This window comes from Pristiophorus japonicus, chromosome 4 (assembly GCF_044704955.1).
Source record: "Pristiophorus japonicus isolate sPriJap1 chromosome 4, sPriJap1.hap1, whole genome shotgun sequence".
Classification (NCBI taxonomy): Eukaryota; Metazoa; Chordata; class Chondrichthyes; family Pristiophoridae; genus Pristiophorus; species Pristiophorus japonicus.
In genome coordinates, this window is record NC_091980.1 from 130,853,404 (window position 1) to 130,871,066 (window position 17,663).

General features: G+C 46.2%; 1 protein-coding gene across 1 annotated transcript; it reads left to right on the forward strand.

The window, feature by feature from the left end:
* Positions 1-11,922: 11,922 nt before the first annotated feature.
* On the forward strand, positions 11,923-16,227 carry LOC139262219 (ferritin heavy chain, oocyte isoform-like). Its single transcript, XM_070877363.1, has 4 exons — positions 11,923-12,024; positions 14,863-15,009; positions 15,638-15,763; positions 16,072-16,227. Exons 1-4 carry the CDS (start codon positions 11,923-11,925, stop codon positions 16,225-16,227), a joined length of 531 nt encoding a protein of 176 aa, XP_070733464.1.
* The last annotated feature ends 1,436 nt before the right edge of the window (positions 16,228-17,663 follow it).

Genomic DNA, 17,663 nt, shown 5'->3' on the forward strand with positions numbered 1-17,663 from the left:
TTATCAGCTTGCTGTCACAGCTTCATTGGTTTGTGTGGATATCCTAGTGCGTGTGGTTGTGGGATAGCTTCTCTTCCACCTGCTCCCATCATGGTTGAATAACTTGCCAACACAACCACCATTCACAGTGTAGTGTCCTTAAACCTTACCATAGTTTCACATGAGGCATGTACGTGACCTGAACCTTTATTCCCAGGACCAAGAAGTGCTGACCCTGCGTGGGACCTCCCGTTATATTCCTGGATGACCAGGTGAGGAGTGTCTGCCACACGTTCACCCCCTGTGGTCAAGGTGTGCATTTCTCAGGTGTGTATAGTGTTGTTACATAAAGGTGACAGTTATGTGCCGGTTACAAACATGACATCACCTTCCCCCCGCACCCCGCCCTTGCCACCATCTTTGGGTCAAAGATTCAGTCTTTTAGGCGCTCGACGCTCTCTCTTGAAGCACCGCAGTTGGGGCTCTGGTGGTTGAACCTTGGCATACGTCTCTGTCACCTGAGGTCTGTCTGGGCTGACCGCAGGGACTGTGCATGTTGGTGCATGTCCTTGTTGCTCGTTCACTGGCAGTGGTGTAGGTAACATCTCATGTTCTTCCTCCGTGTCCATGTTGAACCTGTTCTTTACTTGGTCCAGATGTTTGCGGCATATCTGCCCATTGTTAAGTCTGACCACTATGACCCTATTCCCCTCTTTTTTTGCCGTAATTTTGCCAATTACGGTACCCTCAAGCCACTTGCGTCCAAAAGCATAATTGATAACGAATACAGGGTCATTGATTTCTATGCATCTCCCCACTGAGTTGCGATCATGGCACCCGATTTGGGACTGGCGCTTGCCCTCAAAAATGTCTGACAGGATTGGATGAATGAGGGACAGCCGCGTTTCATGAGTAGTTCCGCGGGCGGGACTTCCGTGAGCAAATGCGATCGGGACCTGTGGGCCAGCAGGAGGCGCGATAGGCGCTACTGAAGGGAGGGTCCTTGAATCCGAAGCATGCCCTGTTTTATGATTTGAAACGCACGTTCCGCCTGGCCATTGGAAGCCGGCTTGAATGGTGCTGTCCTGACATGTTTGATACCATTACCCGACATAAACTCCTGGAATTCATAGCTAGTGAAACACGGGACACTGTTGCTAACCAGGATGTCCGGCAAGCCGTGGGTCGCAAAGACCAAACGCAGACTCTCCACAGTGGTGGATGTCGTGCACGAAATCAATATGATGCACTCGATCCATTTCGAGTATGCATCGACAACAATCAGGAACATTTTTCCCATGAGCGGACCCGCATAGTCTACGTGAATGCATGACCATGGTCTGGTGGGCCAGGGCCACAGGCTGAGTGGGGCCTCCCTGGGGGCATTTCCCAGCTGAGCACACGTCGTGCACCTGCGAACAAAGTGTTCCAGGTCTGAATCAATTCCCGGCCACTATACATGTGACCGGGCAATGGCCTTCAATAACACGATGCCAGGGTGCTCGCTGTGGAGTTCCCTGATGAATGCTTCCCTTCCTTTCTGGGGCATGACTACCCGGCTGCCCCATAGCAGGCAGTTGGCTTGGATGGAGAGCTCGTCCATCCGTCTGTGAAACGGTCTGACCTCCTCGGGGCAAGCTCCATGTGCGGGTGCCCAATCCCCAGTCAGGAAACATTTCTTTATCAGGGATAGGAGGGGATCTCTGTTGGTCCAGATTTTGATCTGGCGGGCTGTGATGGAGGAGCCTGCAGTGTCGAAAGCCTCAACAGCCATGACCACCTCCGCGCTTTGCTCCGACGCCCCCTCAGTGGTCGCCAGTGGGCGCCTGATGAGCGCGTCAGCACAATTTGTGGTGCCAGGCCGGTGCCATATGGTGTAGTCATAAGCAGCCATGTGAGGGCCCACCGCTGTATGCGAGCTGACGCATTGGCATTGACAGCCTTGCTGTTGGACAACAGGGATGTTAATGGCTAGTGGTCCGTTTCTAACTCGAACCTTCTACCGAAAAGATACTGGTGCATCTTTTTCACCCCATAGACACATGCGAGTGCTTCCTTTTCAACCATCTCGTATGCCCGTTCTGCCTGGGAGAGTGACCTGGAGGCATAAGCCACAGGTTGGAGTTGGCCCTCATCATTACTCTGCTGCAACACGCACCCAACCCCATAGGATGATGCATCATACGTTAAAACCAGTTTCTTACAGGGGTTGGACAAGGTCAACAGCTTGTTAGAACAAAACGGGTTCCGTGCCCGGTTGAAAGCCCGTTCTTGACAGTCCCCCCAAAACCATTCGCAACCCTTATGCAGGAGTACATGTAGCGGCTCCAACAATGTGCTTAAGTTCGGCAGTAAGTTCCCGAAGTAGTTCAAGAGTCCCAGGAATGATCGCAGCTCCGATGTGTTGCCGGGCCTGGGCGCACGACGGATCGCCTCCATTTTGGATTCGGTAGGCCAGATCCCATCTGCGCAACGCACCTGCCCAAAAACTCGACCTCTGGGGCCAAAAACACGCACTTGGACTTCTTTAGTCACAGGCCTACCCGGTCCAGTCGGCATAGCACCTCCTTGATTGTGGAGGTGTTACTCGGTTGTCTCGATCCGTGATTAGGAGGTCATCTTGGAATACGATTGTTCCAGGAATGGACTTAAGCAGGCTTTCCATGTTCTTCTGGAAGATAGCGGCCGCTGAATGAATGCCAAATGGACACCTGTTGTAAACAAATAGCCCCTTGTGCTTAGTGATGGAGGTCAGAAGCTTGGATTCTTCAGCCAGTTCCTGAGTCATGTTGGCTGAAGTGAGGTCCAACTTGGTAAACAGCTTGCCACCTGCCAGTGTGGCAAAAAGATCCTCCGCTCTCGGAAACGGGTATTGGTCCTGTAGTGACACTCTGTTGATGGTGGCCTTGTAGTCGCCACAAATACTGACCGAGCCATCCGCTTTAAGGACAGGAACGATGGGGCTTGCCCAGTCACTGAATTCAACAGGCGAAGTTATACCCTCTCTTAGCAGCCTGTCCAACTCACTCTCAATCCTCTCACGCATCACATACGGCACTGGTCTGGTGTCCGGGGTGATGCGTATCACTACTTTGGTGACCTTAAAAGTCCCAACACCTGGTTGAAAAAGTGACTCAAATTTCTGTAGGACCTGTGAGCATGAACTTTTCTCCACAGATGAAATGGCGTGCACATCCTCCAATTTCCAGTTCATCTCGGCCAACCAGCTCCTCCCCAAGAGCGCGGGACCATTCCCGGGACAATCCAGAGTGGCAGCCAGTTCTCCGATCCATTGTGTGTGACCACCAAGTTTGCACTGCCTAGCACTGGGATGATCTCTCTGGTGTAGTTCCTAACTGCATGTCAATGCGTTCCAGTTTGGGCCTGTTAGCTCTGAGTGGCCATAGTTTTTCAAATTGTTGGGCACTCATAAGTGACTGGCTGGCTCCTGTGTCCAGCTCCATGTGTACCGGGATGCCATTTAATAGTACTTTCATCATCATAGGTGGCGTTTTGGTATACGAGCTGTGGATGTCTGCCACATGAACCCGTTGGACTTCAGCGTCCGTAGCTTTGCCCCAAGCATCAACCTGCCTTGCAGACCCCTCGTCTTGTTCCTCTGCCTCGTAAATTAGCCTCGCAACGGGTTTTCTGCACATTCTGACCAAATGTCCACTGAAATTACAGTTTCTACAGATAAATTGTTGAAACCACAGCTTTTCGCAGCATGTCTGCCACTGCACCTCCAGCATGAGCTGAGATTGTTGTGAACAAAGGAACTATTACCAGGCATTCCTCTCTAATTGTCTCTTTGATTACTCCTGAGCACTCTGTTGGTGAGTGTCAATGGTCCCATCCCAGGACACATTGTCCCTTGTGATGGCATGCATTGCCGATCCCCCTGCCATTGTCTCTGTTGCCGGCCCACCCGAGAGTCTGTTGCTGCCTGGGCGGTGTCGAATTTCCCTTGCCTGCCTGCGGGGTTCTGAGTCACGTTTACAATGTTAACTCCCTGGTCCATCGCTACGTTGGAACCAGGACTGCGCACGTAAATTATCTTGGTCTCCTCTTCCCCTGCCATGAAGGTCTGAGCTATCAACGCTGCCCTTTCCAAAGTCAAGTCCTTGGTCTCAATAAGCTTCCTGAAAATCCTGGCTTGACCAATGCCCTCAATGAAGAAACCCCTTAACATCTCCCCCCTGCAGGCATCTGTGAACTTACAGAGGCTGGCCAATCGCCGAAGGTCCGCAACGAAGTCCGATATGCTTTGTCCCTCCCGACGCCGGTGTGTGTAGAACCGGTGCTGGGCCATGTGTATACTGCTCGCCGGTTTGAGGTGCTCACCGATCAGTGTGCTGAGCTCTTCAAAGGACTTGTCCACCGGCTTCTCAGATGCGAGCAGGTCTTTCATCAGCGCATACGTCTTGGATCCGCAGCTGCTCAGTAGATGTGCCCTCCGCTTGTCAGCCGCTTCCTCTTCCAGCCAGTCGTTCGTGACAAAGTTCTGCTGGAGCCTCTCAACGAAATCGTCCCAGTCCTCACCAACACAGTACCGTTCCTCTGTGCTACCAGTGACCATCCTCATGGGTCGCTCATTTTCGTTTTCCCGTCGCCAAATGTAGTGTCCTTACACCTTACTATAGAATCACACAAGTCATGTACTGCAGAAAAAGTCACGACGTGACCTGAACCTTTATTCCCAGATCCAAGAAGAGCTGACCCTGCGTGGGACCTCCCTTTATATACCTGGATGACCAACGGAGAAGTGTCTCCTGCAAGTCCACCCCCTGTGGTCAAGGTGTGCATTTCTCAGGTGTATACAGTGTACAGTGTTGTTACATAAAGGTTACAGTTATGTGAAGGTTACAAACATGACACACATGAATAAGGAATTGAGTAAAGTATTGAAAGACTAACTATACTCCAACAAAATTTAATACATCTGGAAGGAGTAAAAGTATTTAATTCCACAAAGCAAAAGGCACAAGATGTTAAAACCATTTCTACCCTGCCCTGGCCGCAATGCCTAAACACTCAATTTATAAGCTACTATCAATTTTATTTTTAGTACCATTGTGAATTTCATTACTATCACCCTGGATTAGATCTCCATTTCTCTCCTTCGTGGCGATGAATGGATTCAAATGGTATTGCTGCAGTTCCAATAATCCAGTGTTTACAAGTTATTTTTAGGAATTTAGCTGAGAACTGTATTGAGTGCAATTAAATTGCTGTGTACAGACATTCCAGGTTAATGTTTTCGCAACATTCAAGCACCTTTGGTATATCAATGTTACAAAATTTCATATATTGATGAGCCACAGTTCCATGAGTCAGCCTGGGTTTGCGTGCTGATGCGTTTGATAGCTTCATGTATTCAGCAAAATCTCCAGCTCACTCGATGTGAAACTTTACAGGTGCTCATGTTTTAAGAATTACTTACAATTTACAGCACAGGAAAAAACCATTCGGGCCAACTGGCCCATGCTGTGGTTTAAGCTTCTCCCACCCCACTTCATCTCGACTTATTAGCATATCCTTCTAATCCTTTCTCCCTTATGTTTATCTGGCTTTCCCTTAAATGCATCTATACCCTTTGCATTCAGAGTTATTACTGCGAGTAGCTCAGTAAACGCACCGCTGCTGCTGTGGATTTTCTGTTAAGCTGTGTGGGTAAAGAAGTGAGTAACAGCTATAGAGACCCGCAATGTTTGAGCTCAAGGACAGCTTTTATTGCCCGTCACTAATTGCCTTTGAGAAGGTGCTGATCAGCCATCTTCTTGAACCGCTGCAGTCTTGTGGTGAAGATACTCCCACAGTGCTTTTAGAGAGGGAGTTCCTGGATTTTGCCGCAGTGACGAAAAAGGAATGGTGATATATTTCCAAGTCTGGTTGGTGTGTAACGTGGAGGTGAACTTGCAGGTGATAGTGTTCCCAAACTTCTGCTGCCCTTGTCCTTCTAATTGCTAGAGCTCGTGGGATGGCTTGTGCTGCTGAAAAAGCCTTGGCGAGTTGCTGCAGTGCATCTTGTCGATGGTACACACTGCAGCCATGGTGCACCGGTGGTGGAAGCAGTGAATGTGGAAGGTGGTGGATGGGATGCCAATCAAGTGGCCTGCTTTGTCCTGGATGGTGTCGAGCTTCTTGATGATTGCTGAAGCTGCACTCAGCCAGTCAAGTGGAGAGTATTCCACCACACTCCTGACTTGTGCCTTGTCGATGCTGGAAAGACTTTAGGGTGTCAGGAGGTGAAACACTCACTGCAAAATACCCAGCCTCTGGCCCGTTCTTATTACCACAGTATTTATGCGGCTGGGCGAGTTCAGTTTCTGATCAGAGGTGACCCCCAGGGGTTAAAGCCGGGGAATTCAGCGACAGTGAATGTTAAGGGCAGGTGGTTAGACTCTCGCTTTTTGCAGATAGTCATTGCCTGGCACTTGTGTGGTGCCATTGTTACTTGCCCATTATCAGCCCCACACTGAATGTCATCCAGGTCTTGCTGCATGTGAGCATGGTCTGCTTCATTTTCTGATGTCTTGCAAATGGAACAGAACACTGTGTAATCATCAGCGAACATTCCCACTTCTGGCCTTTATGATAGAGGGAAGATTATTGATGAAGCAGCTTAAGATAGCTGGGCCAAGGACACTGCCCTGAGGTATTCCTGCAGTGATGTCCTGGGGCTGAGATGATTGACCTCCAACAACCACTTCCTTTGTGCTAGATATGAGTCCAGCTCGTCGAGAGTTTTCTATATTCGCATTGACTTCAATTTTACAAGGGCTACTTGATGCCACACTCCGTCAGATGTTGCCTTGCTGTGAAAGGCAGTCACTCTCACCTCACCTGGAATTCAGATCCTTTGTACATATTTGGACCAAGGCTGCAATCAGATCAGGAGCCGAGTGTTCCTGGCACAACCCAAACTGGGCATCGGTGAGCAGATTATTGTCAACAAATCTTCCCTCACTTTGCTGATGATTGCTGATGGGGAGGTAATTGGCCTGAATGGATTTGTCCTGCTTTTTCTGGACAGGACTTACCTGGGCAGTTTTTCAAATTGTTGGCTAGATGCCAGTGTCTCTGTACTGGAACAGCTTGGCTAGAGGCGTGGTGCAATACAAATCTGTAGTTGTTGAAGGATCACAATGCCTCATGGATGCCCAGTTTTGAGCTGCTAGATCTGTTTTGAATCTGTTGCATTTAACACTGTGGTCGAGACACTCGCTACGAAGGAGGGTGTCCTCAAAGTGAAGACAAGACTTTGTATCCACAAGGACTGTGTGGTGGTCACTGCTACCAATACTGTCATGGACAGATGAATCTGTGACAGTTGATTGGTGAGGACAAGTTTAGTAGATTTTTCCCTTGTGTTGATTCTCTCACCATCTGTCTCAAGCCCAATCCGGCAGCTTTGTCCTTCAGGACTCAGCCCGCTTGGTCAGTGCTACCGAGCCACTCTGGGTGATGGCCACTGAAGTCCATTGCTACTATCAGTGCATCTTACAAGTGGCCTTTAACATGGAGGAGTACTGATTCACCAGCTGAAGGAGGGCGGTAGGTGGTAATCAGCAGGAGGTATCCCTGCCCATGCTTGACCTCAACCCATGGGACTTGATCGGGACCAGAGTAACAGTTGAGGACTCCTACCACTACTCCCTCCCGACTGTAAACCTCTGTGTCGCCACCTCTGGTGGATCTGCCATTCTGGTGGGACATGACATACACAGGGATGGTGATGGAGGAATCTGGGACATTGGCTGAAAGGTATGATTCTTTGATTATGACTATGTCGGGCTGTTGCTTGACTAACCTGTGGGACAGCTCTCCCCATTTTGGCAGAAGATACCAGATGTTAGTGAGGAGGACTTTGCAGGGTCGACTGGGCTGGGTATACCATTGTCATGTCAGAAGCCGGTGCCAATGTCGATGCCGGGTGGTCCGTCCTGTTTATTTTTATTATTGTTTCTCGTAGCGGTTTGTTGTAACTGAGTGGCTTGCTAGGCCTTTTCGGAGGGCAGTTAAGACTCAACCACATTGCTTTGAGTTTGGAGTCGCATATAGGCCAGGCCAGGTAAGGACGGCAGATTTCCTTCCCTAAGGACATTAGTGAAGTAGATGGGTTTTTAAGACAATCCGCTAGTTCCCTGGGCAACATTACTGATACTAGCTTTTTATTCCAGATTTTAATTTACTTAACTGAATTTAATTTCCCCAGCTGCTTGGATGGGACTTTGGATCATTAGTCCAGGCCTCTGGATTACTCGTCCAGTAACATAACCACTATGTTACCGTACTCTTTGTGATGCTTTCTCTATAAAGGATAAAACTGAGTACTGTGAACAATGAGCAATTGTGACCTTAGCTCCTTTAATAACACTCCAGTGTGCAGGTACCTCGTGGGTGGCATGCTTATATACCGTGCTCCCAAGGGATGCTCGGATCCCTTTGGACTCCTACAGTTAGGCCCTCTGGTGGTGATGTAATACAGGGTGCAAGGGGTTAAATACATAAAACTTTGCATATCTCAATGGCATTTTTGGAGTATCGATGTCACCACAATTCATACGTTGAAGACGCACAATTCTACAATTCAGGTTGGTTTTGCATGCTGATGGGTTTGATGGCTTCATGTTTCCGACAAAACAAATTCTTCAGCTCACTGATTGTGAAAAACTTTACAGGTGCCCGTGTTTTAAGAATTACATAGAATTTACAGCACAGAAAAAGGCCATTCAGTCTGGCAAATTGCAGTGGTGAGCGGTTCTTCCCGAATGTAAAACGCATCAAGGATGAGATGATGAACCGAATGGGACAAGATTGATTTAATAGTCTTTCAATCATGAGCATGGAGAGTGAGAGGACTTGACTTCACACACTGAGCCTCCTCCCAACTTCATTTAACCCTATCAGCATATCCTTCCAATCCTTCCTCCCTCATGTGTTTATCTAGCTTCCCTTTAAACGCATCTATGCTTTTTGCCTCAACTATTCCTTTCGATAGCGAGTTAAACATTCTTAATACTCTCTGAGTAAAGAAGTTTCTTTTGAAGTCTCTCTTCGATTATTAATTCTAACTTTCTATATAATTCTATGGAGAACAGAACTGTGCACAATACTCCAAGTGTTGTCTCGCCAAGGTTCTCTATAAATTTAACATGCGACACAGGGATGTGGTTCAGTTCACCATGTCCGTGTGGCCGAGGAGCTCATCCCAGAGTAACAGTGCGGATTTCGTCCCCTACGGGGAACAATGGACATGATCTTTGCAGCACGCCAACTGCCGGAAAAGTGCAGGGAGCAGCGCCAGCCCTTATACATGGCATTTTTCGATCTTACAAAGGCCTTTGACACTGTTGACCATGAGGGCTTATGGAACGTCCTCCTCCGTTTTGGCTGCCCCCAAAAGTTTGTCAACTTCCTTCGCCTGCTCCACGACGACATGCAGGCCGTGATCCGTATCAGCGGATTTGTTGCAGACCCATTCCTCGTCCAAAGCGGGGTCAAACAGGGCTGCGTCATCGCTCCAACGCTTTTCTCAATCATCCTCACTGCCAACTCCACCTCACTGTCAACAAACTCCCTGCTGGAGAGGAACTAAACTACAGAACCAGTGGGAAGCAGTTTAACCTATGCCGTCTCCAGACCTGGTCCAAGACCACCCAAACCTCTGTCGTTCAACTGCAGTATGCGGACGACGCCTGTGTCTGCGCACATTCTGAGGCTGAACTCCAGGATATATTCGATGTATTCACCGAGGCATATGAAATCATAGGTCTTACGATTAACATCTGTAATACAAAGGTTGTCCACCAGCCTGTCCTCGCCGCACAGCACTGCCCTCCAGACATCAAGATTCACGGCATGGCCCTCGACAACGTGGACCACTTCCCATACCTTGGGAGCCTCCTGTCAACAAAGGCAGACATTGATGCGGAGATTCAACATCGCCTCCAGTGCACCAGTGCAGCCTTCGGCTGCCTGAGGAAAGAGTGTTCGAAGACCAGGCCCTCAAATCTACCACCAAGCTCACGGTCTACAGGGCTGTAGCAATACCCACCCTCCTGTATGGATCAGAGGCATTGACGACTTACAGAAGGCACATCAAGTCGCTAGAGATATATCGCCAAAGATGTCTCCGCAAGATCCTGCAAATCCCCTGGGAGGACAGATGCACCGACATCAGTTTCCTCGCCCGGGCTAACATCCCCAGCATTGAAGCAATAACCTCACTCGATCAGCTTTGCTGGGCAGGCCACTTAGTGCACATGCCAGACATGAGACTCCCTAAGCAACTGCTCTATGCGGAACTCCTTTATGGCAAACGAGCCAAAAGTGGTCAGCGGACATGTTTCAAGGACACCCTCAAAGCCTCCCTGAAGAAGTGCGACAGCACCACTGATGCCTGGGAGACCCTGGCCAAAGACGTCCCTAGGTGGAGAAAGTGCATCCGGGAGGGTGTTGAGCTTTTCGAATCTCAAAGCTGCGAACATGAAGAGGTCAGGCGCAGGCAGCGGAAGGAGCATGTGGTAAATCAGTGCCACCCACCCCCTTCCCCCGATGAATATCTGTCCCATCTGTGACAGGGTCTGTGGCTTTCATGTTGGACTGTTCAGCCACCAAAGAACTCACTTTAGGAGTGAAAGCAAGTCTTCCTCGATGCCGAGGGACTGCCTATGATGATGGGTTTAGCTGCAGGTATTCCTCGCTCTGAGTTCAGAACTGCGCTCATGGATAACCCTCATCTGTGGCTTTTTAGCTCTAGAATTGACTATTTCAATGCTCTCCTGCTAGCCTTACATGCTCCATAAACTTAAGCTTATCCAAAACTCTGCTGCCCGTATCCTAACACACACCTAGTCCCACTCACCCATAACCCCTGTGCTTGTGGACCATCATTGGCTCCCGGTCTGACAGCGCCTCAAATTCAAGATTCTTATCCTTGTATTAAAATCCCACCATGGCCCCTCACTCACCTCTTTTTCCAGCACATTGATAACATCGGTGCCTTTTCCTGCTCTCACAATAAACTGGAAAATTTAATTCACTATGTTCCCAATTTCCACCCTTCACTCACCTTCACATGGTCCATCTCTGTCACTTCACTTCCCTTTCTCAACTTCTCTGTCTATCGTCTCAGTCTATCAGACAAATATCCAATGAGTTGTTTGGATGTTGCTTCAAACCCTCAGATACCTGCAAATGACCAACCCACCGAACAATCCAGAACTATTAAAAAGACACTGACTCGCAAACAACAGAGGATTCAATGAATCTTTCAAGGTGGCCATTAACTAGTCCAGACAGAGCACGGTCGATGGGGTGTTCTCTCCATCTGCCTGCCTCTCTTCCGCGACTTTTTCCGTGCCCGAGTGTCCCTGGAGTGGGAGCACGCGGTGTCTGCCGGTATGCTTGAGGCTTTCCGTGACCGGTGGGCACCAGAGGGACTGGAGTGCAGCGTGGATACAGGGAAATAAAGTAACATTTTTCAAGTTTTTATGTTAGTTTTGTCATAATGTGGATCTTACAGTTTCTTCCCTCTTATAAAGGGGGCACTTATTGTTTAAGTGATTCTGATAGTTGAATTAAACATTCCAATAATTAGCCCAAAGAATAGAGGATCCAATTAAACCTGTGACTCGGGATATTTGAACTGTGTTTGAGGAAAGTTCGGACAATTGAGATCCTCATTGAGTTATCAGCCAATGAAGCTCATTCTTCAAAGATCTGACTGGCTCTGGGAGTCCATCCCCCTCCTCCCTTTACTTGATTGGTGCTCTGAGAGGCTGCAACTTCTGATTGGGTATTGATGACTGTCACTCATCATCAAGAGTGCCACACCCTGGATTATCCCTCAGTGTAAATATAGGAGTTTGAGCTTTGCTAAATGTTACCTTTGTAATTTGATACATTTTTTAACTTTGGAAAAAATAAAACATTAAGATGGCTTCTCAAGTGTGTCAGAACTACCACCAGGACTGTGAGGATGCTGTCAATAAGCAGATCAACATGGAGCTCAATTCCTCCTATTTTTATCTCTCTATGGTGAGTTTTGTGATTTTTGTCACTTCACAATGGAGACTGTGTAATGTCAATTTATGAAATCCTGTGCTGTACCCAAACCACCTTTTTCTATTTGCACACCCCCTTCAATTTATGTCGTTAATTCATTGTAAAGCTACAATATAATACAATTTATCTTCCTGTGAATTCATTAACAAACTCTCTCTGTTCCTTGCAGTAGCTGAATCATCATCATCTGATTATCTTTAAACATTTTCCTGGGCTCTTTAGCTTGATCAAGTTTATTTGGAATAAATTCTACATTCAATGTGAGGAATTCAGAATTTGTATCCTCATTCTAAATCACTCCATGGACTTTCCTTACATTGCTGGTTCAATGGGTGATGTCATAAAAATACAGCTGGGCCATTTAGGCGGGAAGTCAGGAAGTATTCTTTCCCACAAATGTGGTGGAAATCTGAAACCCTTTCTTTCCCAGCCATCCCTCACCTCCACAGGGGGAGGATGGGAAGAAAGTGTTTCAAATGTTTCTGCTTCCCTCCTGTTCCTAGTGTTTCTAACCTCTGAATTTTAAACACCAGTTTGTATCCCTCTGTCTTTCCTCCAACTTTAACCACCAATAAAACAAAAAAAGTTAATCATCAATTGTCTGTGCTCAGCGGCCTCTCCTTTAACCCCTCTGCTTTCCTACCCTGCGACCTTCACAAGCACCTTAAATTCTGAGAGGTTCTCATAACTTTTATTCTGTGGTCTCTGGTTCTCCTCTACAATGCTTTGATTTGTGTAGACTGTGCCAAATTAATGCTGCCTGTGGTAGTTTTAGTTCCTTGGCATGAATGTAGCCAGTAAAATTCAGCTGGTTTTTCTCCTTTTTTTGTATGTTATGAATACTACACTATGATTAGATCTCTAGTTTCGGAAGCTGCTTTGACTTCCAATACTGCCCCTCAACTAGCCTAAAGAAAATATATTTGGGTCAATCTACAATGATTATTGGAATGTGCTACTGGTGACCAGTGTATAAATTTTGTGGCAATTCCTTCACTAATTTCCAGAGCTACAATGAATATTGGGTGCCAAGATTAAGGTTCCAGTTTTGAGCATGTTCAATCAAAGCTGAATTGGTGATCATGGAATGATGCAGTACAGGAGGCCATTCAGTCCATTGTGCCTTGCTGAATGTTGGGTGAAGCGATACAACTCCATGTGTTCCCATAGCCTGCAAATTTGTGCAAATCAGTAAGAGGATGAGACTGGGGAATTAGTAATGGGGCACATAAAGATGGCAGAAAATCTGAACAAATATTTTGTATCTGTCTATGGTAGAGGACAGTAACAACATTCCAATGGTGGATTGTCAAGGGGCTATGGGGTGGGTGGGTGGGGGGGGGCGATGCGGGGGAGGAAGTTAATACAATCTCAATCACCTAAGGAGGTAGTACTTAGTAAGATAATGGGGCTAAAGGCAGATACATTTCCTGGACCTGATGGCTTGCATCCTAGAGTCTTAAGAGAAGTAGCGGCAGGAATTGTGGATGCATTAGTTGTAATTATCCAAAATTTCCTGGATTCTGGGGCGGTCCCAGCAGATTGGAAAACTGCAAATATAATGCCCCTATTTTAAAAAAGGAGGCAGACAAAAAGCAGGAAACTATAGACCAGTTGGCCTAATATCTGTGATTGGGAAAATGTTGGAGTCCATTATTAAAGTAGCAGGACATTTGGGAAAAGCAAAATTTGATCATAAATCCATGTTGACTCTGCCTGAAGGGGAAGTTGTGTTTGACAAATTTGCTGGAATTCTTTTGAGGATGTAACGAACAGGGTGGATAGAGGGGAACCAGTGACTGGTGTATTTAGACTTCCAGAAGGCATTTGACAAGGTGCCACATAAAAGATTGCTGCACAAGGTAAAAGTTCATGGGCTTTGGGGGTAATATATTAGCATGAATAGAGGATTGGCTAAGGAACCGATTCGGGATAAATGGTTCATTCTCTAGTTGGCAACTAGTAACTAGTAGTGTCGCAGGGATCAGTGCTGGGACCCCAACTATTTACAATCTATATTACACCCAGTTCCTTCTTCCAAGTTAGTAACATAGCCTAGTTTGCTGTTCCTCCCAGCTTTTTCATCAGTCACATGTGAGGAGGACACACAATTCTGCAAAAGGACATAAGCAGGCTGTGAGTGGGCAAATTTTTGACTGTTGGAAAGGGAGTTCATGCACTTTGGCAGAAAAAAAATCTAAGAGCAGATCTTTATTTAAAAGGATAAAAATGAAATTCAGAAGAATGAGGTGATCTTATTGGAATGTATAAGCTTGAGGGGGTTGACTGAGTGCATGTAGAGAGGATGTTTCCACTGACGTGGGAGACTAGAACTAGAGGGCATGATCTTAGAATAAGGGGCTGCCCATTTAAAACTGAGATGAGAAATTTCTTGAGGTTTGTCAATCTGGAATTTATTGCCTGAGCTGTGGAAGCTGAGACATTGAATAAATTTAAGCCTGAAATAGTCAGTTTCTTAAATGACAAGGGGTTATGGGGGAGCGGGCGGGGAAGTGGAGAAGAGTCCATCATCAGATCAGCCATGATCTTGAATAACTGAGCAGGCTCGAGGGGCCGTACGGCCTACTCCTGTTCTTGTGAAGTTTCCATTTGCCAGTTTCCCTATTGCTGGAGCTGAGATTATCCAATGTCTTTGTGAGGTTAGTTGAGTAGGTGTTAGTTTCCATAACTATGTACATACAAGTTCAGTGAGACAGCCCTTGAAAGGAAGAAAAATGAGTGGCTTCTTGTACAATGTCTGAGGATGGGTCTGCCATGCAATAATCAACTACTCTTTTGATCTCTCCATAGTCCTTCTACTTTGACCGGGATGATGTTGCCCTGCGTCACTTTGCTGAGTTCTTCAAGGAGCAGTCACATGAGGAATGTGAGCATGCTGAGAAACTGATGGAATTCCAGAATCAGCGTGGAGGCCGAATCATCTTGTCTGATATCAAGGTTTGGCTCAATATACAAGTGGCCTTCTGTCTGGCTCCCCTTAGACTGATTGGAACCAACTGCTTTAGAATGTATTGGGAACAATTTGCAGCACAGGAACCAGCCATTTGGACAAACTGGACTATGCCGGTGATCAGGCTCCAGACATTGTCCTCCCACCTTGCTTTATCGAGCAACATATCCTTCTATTCCTTTTTCCCTCATGTACTTATTTAGCTTCCCCTTAAATACATCTGATATTCACCATCAATGTGACACCAGTGATTGGCTTAATGCAGTCATTCTATGTTCTAACACATTGGTTCATGGTAACCTAGACTTCTGATTGCATTTTTTTCATCCCTAATTTCCTTCAATACTGTCCTGTTTCCAAACCTGTTTACTAGTTGTACTATTACATATGTGCCACTAGAGGGCACTGCAGTCAGATTGTAGGTTACCTGTACAGGTATGCCAGGCCAAGTATAACAGGCAGGCCACCATGTGTGATCCTCACACTGGAGTTGCATTAAATGGACTAAGGTCACTACAATACATTGCCTTGTGGAGTCATTATCAGAGCATCTGAAGGCATAAAAAATACTTGTTTGTTTCATCCATTGTAAAGGAACTGTGATTTCCTCTTCAGAAACCAGAGCAGGATGAGTGGAGCAATGGTCTGGAGGCCATGCAGAGAGCTCTGCAGATGGAGAAGAATGTGAACCAGAGTCTGCTGGATCTGCACAAACTCTCCACTGGGAGCACTGACCCTCATGTAAGTTCCTAATGCTTCAATGTGGGCTTTTGGGTAAGTTGCTGTCCTTGAACTTAATTTTAAAAGATCTCCATGCCCAATAGCTTTGTGTTGGGTCTATTTTTGGGGGGAGATATTGTACATGTCTGATCCCAGCACCCTTTTGTACAGCAAGTTTTCATCTAAATGATGCAGTAATTCCATCAATTTCAATTGCAGCACTTAACTATCCTCCAATCCAAGAGGATTAAAATCCAAACTCCAAGGGTAACCTCCAATGTTCCTTGATATCTGCTACTGTCATAACTCATTTCCATTTTCTCCTTCAGTTGTGTGACTTCCTGGAGACCCACTACTTGGATGAACAAGTGAAGATGATCAAGAAGCTTGGCGATCACATCACCAACCTGAAGAGACTGGGAGCCCCTGAGAATGGCCTGGGAGAGTACCTGTTTGACAAGCACACCCTGGGGAAGAGTGACTGAAGCTTCTGACCAGTACTCGTGTGTGGTGTGTGGGTGTCCTGGGCTCTTGATGTGAAATGTAATTAACTAAATAAACCGTTCAACATTGGACTGGGTTTTGTCTCCTTGCAAGTTTGAGTGGTTGCTTATTTTCCATTTACCATAACTTGTTTGCAGCACAAGTATTGCACTCAGCTATGCAACAGTCATACATTGGTTACAGCCCGCGAGGCCATTCAGCCCATCGAACCTGTGCTGGCTTGCCAAGAGCACTTCAGCTAGTCCTATTCCCCTGCACTTTCCCTGTAGCACTGCAATTTTTATTCTTTCAGCTACTTGTCCAATTCCACGATTGAATCTGCCTCCACCACCCTCTCAGGCAGTGCAGTCCAGATGCTAAGCACTCACTGCATAAAAGTTTTTCCTCATGTCCGCTGTGGTTCTTCTGTCAATCACCTTAAATCTGTGTCTGCTGGTTCTCAACCCTTCTGCCAGTGGGAACATTCCAAATAATTTTTCTCTCTTTGCTGGGTTAATTTTAATATTTATATTCATAAAAACATATAGGAGCAGTAGTAGGCCATTCAGCCCTTTAAGCCTGCACCGCCATTCAATATGATCAAAACTGATCCTTTAACATCACCATGTTCATGCTTTTACCCCATAGCCCTTGATGCCTTTTGTATCAAGATATCTATCTTTCTTCCTCCTTTTAAATAGTGAGGTTACATTTGCCACCATCCAATCCGCAGCAACTGTTCCATAATCTATAGAATTTTGAAAGATGACAACCAATGCATTCACTATTTCGATGGTTACCACTTTTAGTACTCTGGGATGCAGATTATCAGGGCCCTGGCGATTTATCAGCTTTCAGTCCCATTAATTTTTCCAGCACTATTTTCTTACTCATATTCATTCCATTTAATTTCTCTTGCTCACTAGACCTTTAGTTCCCTAGCATTTCTGGGATGTTATTTGTGTCCTCTTCTGTGAAGACAGCTGAAGTATTTCATTGTTCTGCCATTTCTTTGTTCCCCATTATAAATTCTCCTGTTTCTGACTGTAAAGGACCTACATTTATCTTCAATATCTTTTTCTTTTTACGTACTTGTAGAAACTTTTGCTGTCGGTTTTTATGATCCTTGCAAGTTTAATCTCATACTCATTTTTCCCTCTTAATCAATCTCTTGATCCTTTTTTGATGAATTCTAAACTGCTCCCAATCCTCAGGCTTGCTACTTTTTCTGGCAATTTTGTATGACTCCTCTTTGGATCGAATATTACCCTTAATTTATTTTGTAAGATGTGGTTGGGCCAATTTTCCTTTTGTGTTTTTGTACCAGAAAGGAATGTATAAATGTCGCAATTCATGCATTCGTTCCTTAAATGTTAGCCATTTACTATCTATCGTCATGACCTTTAATTAATATTCTCAATCTATCATAGACAATTCA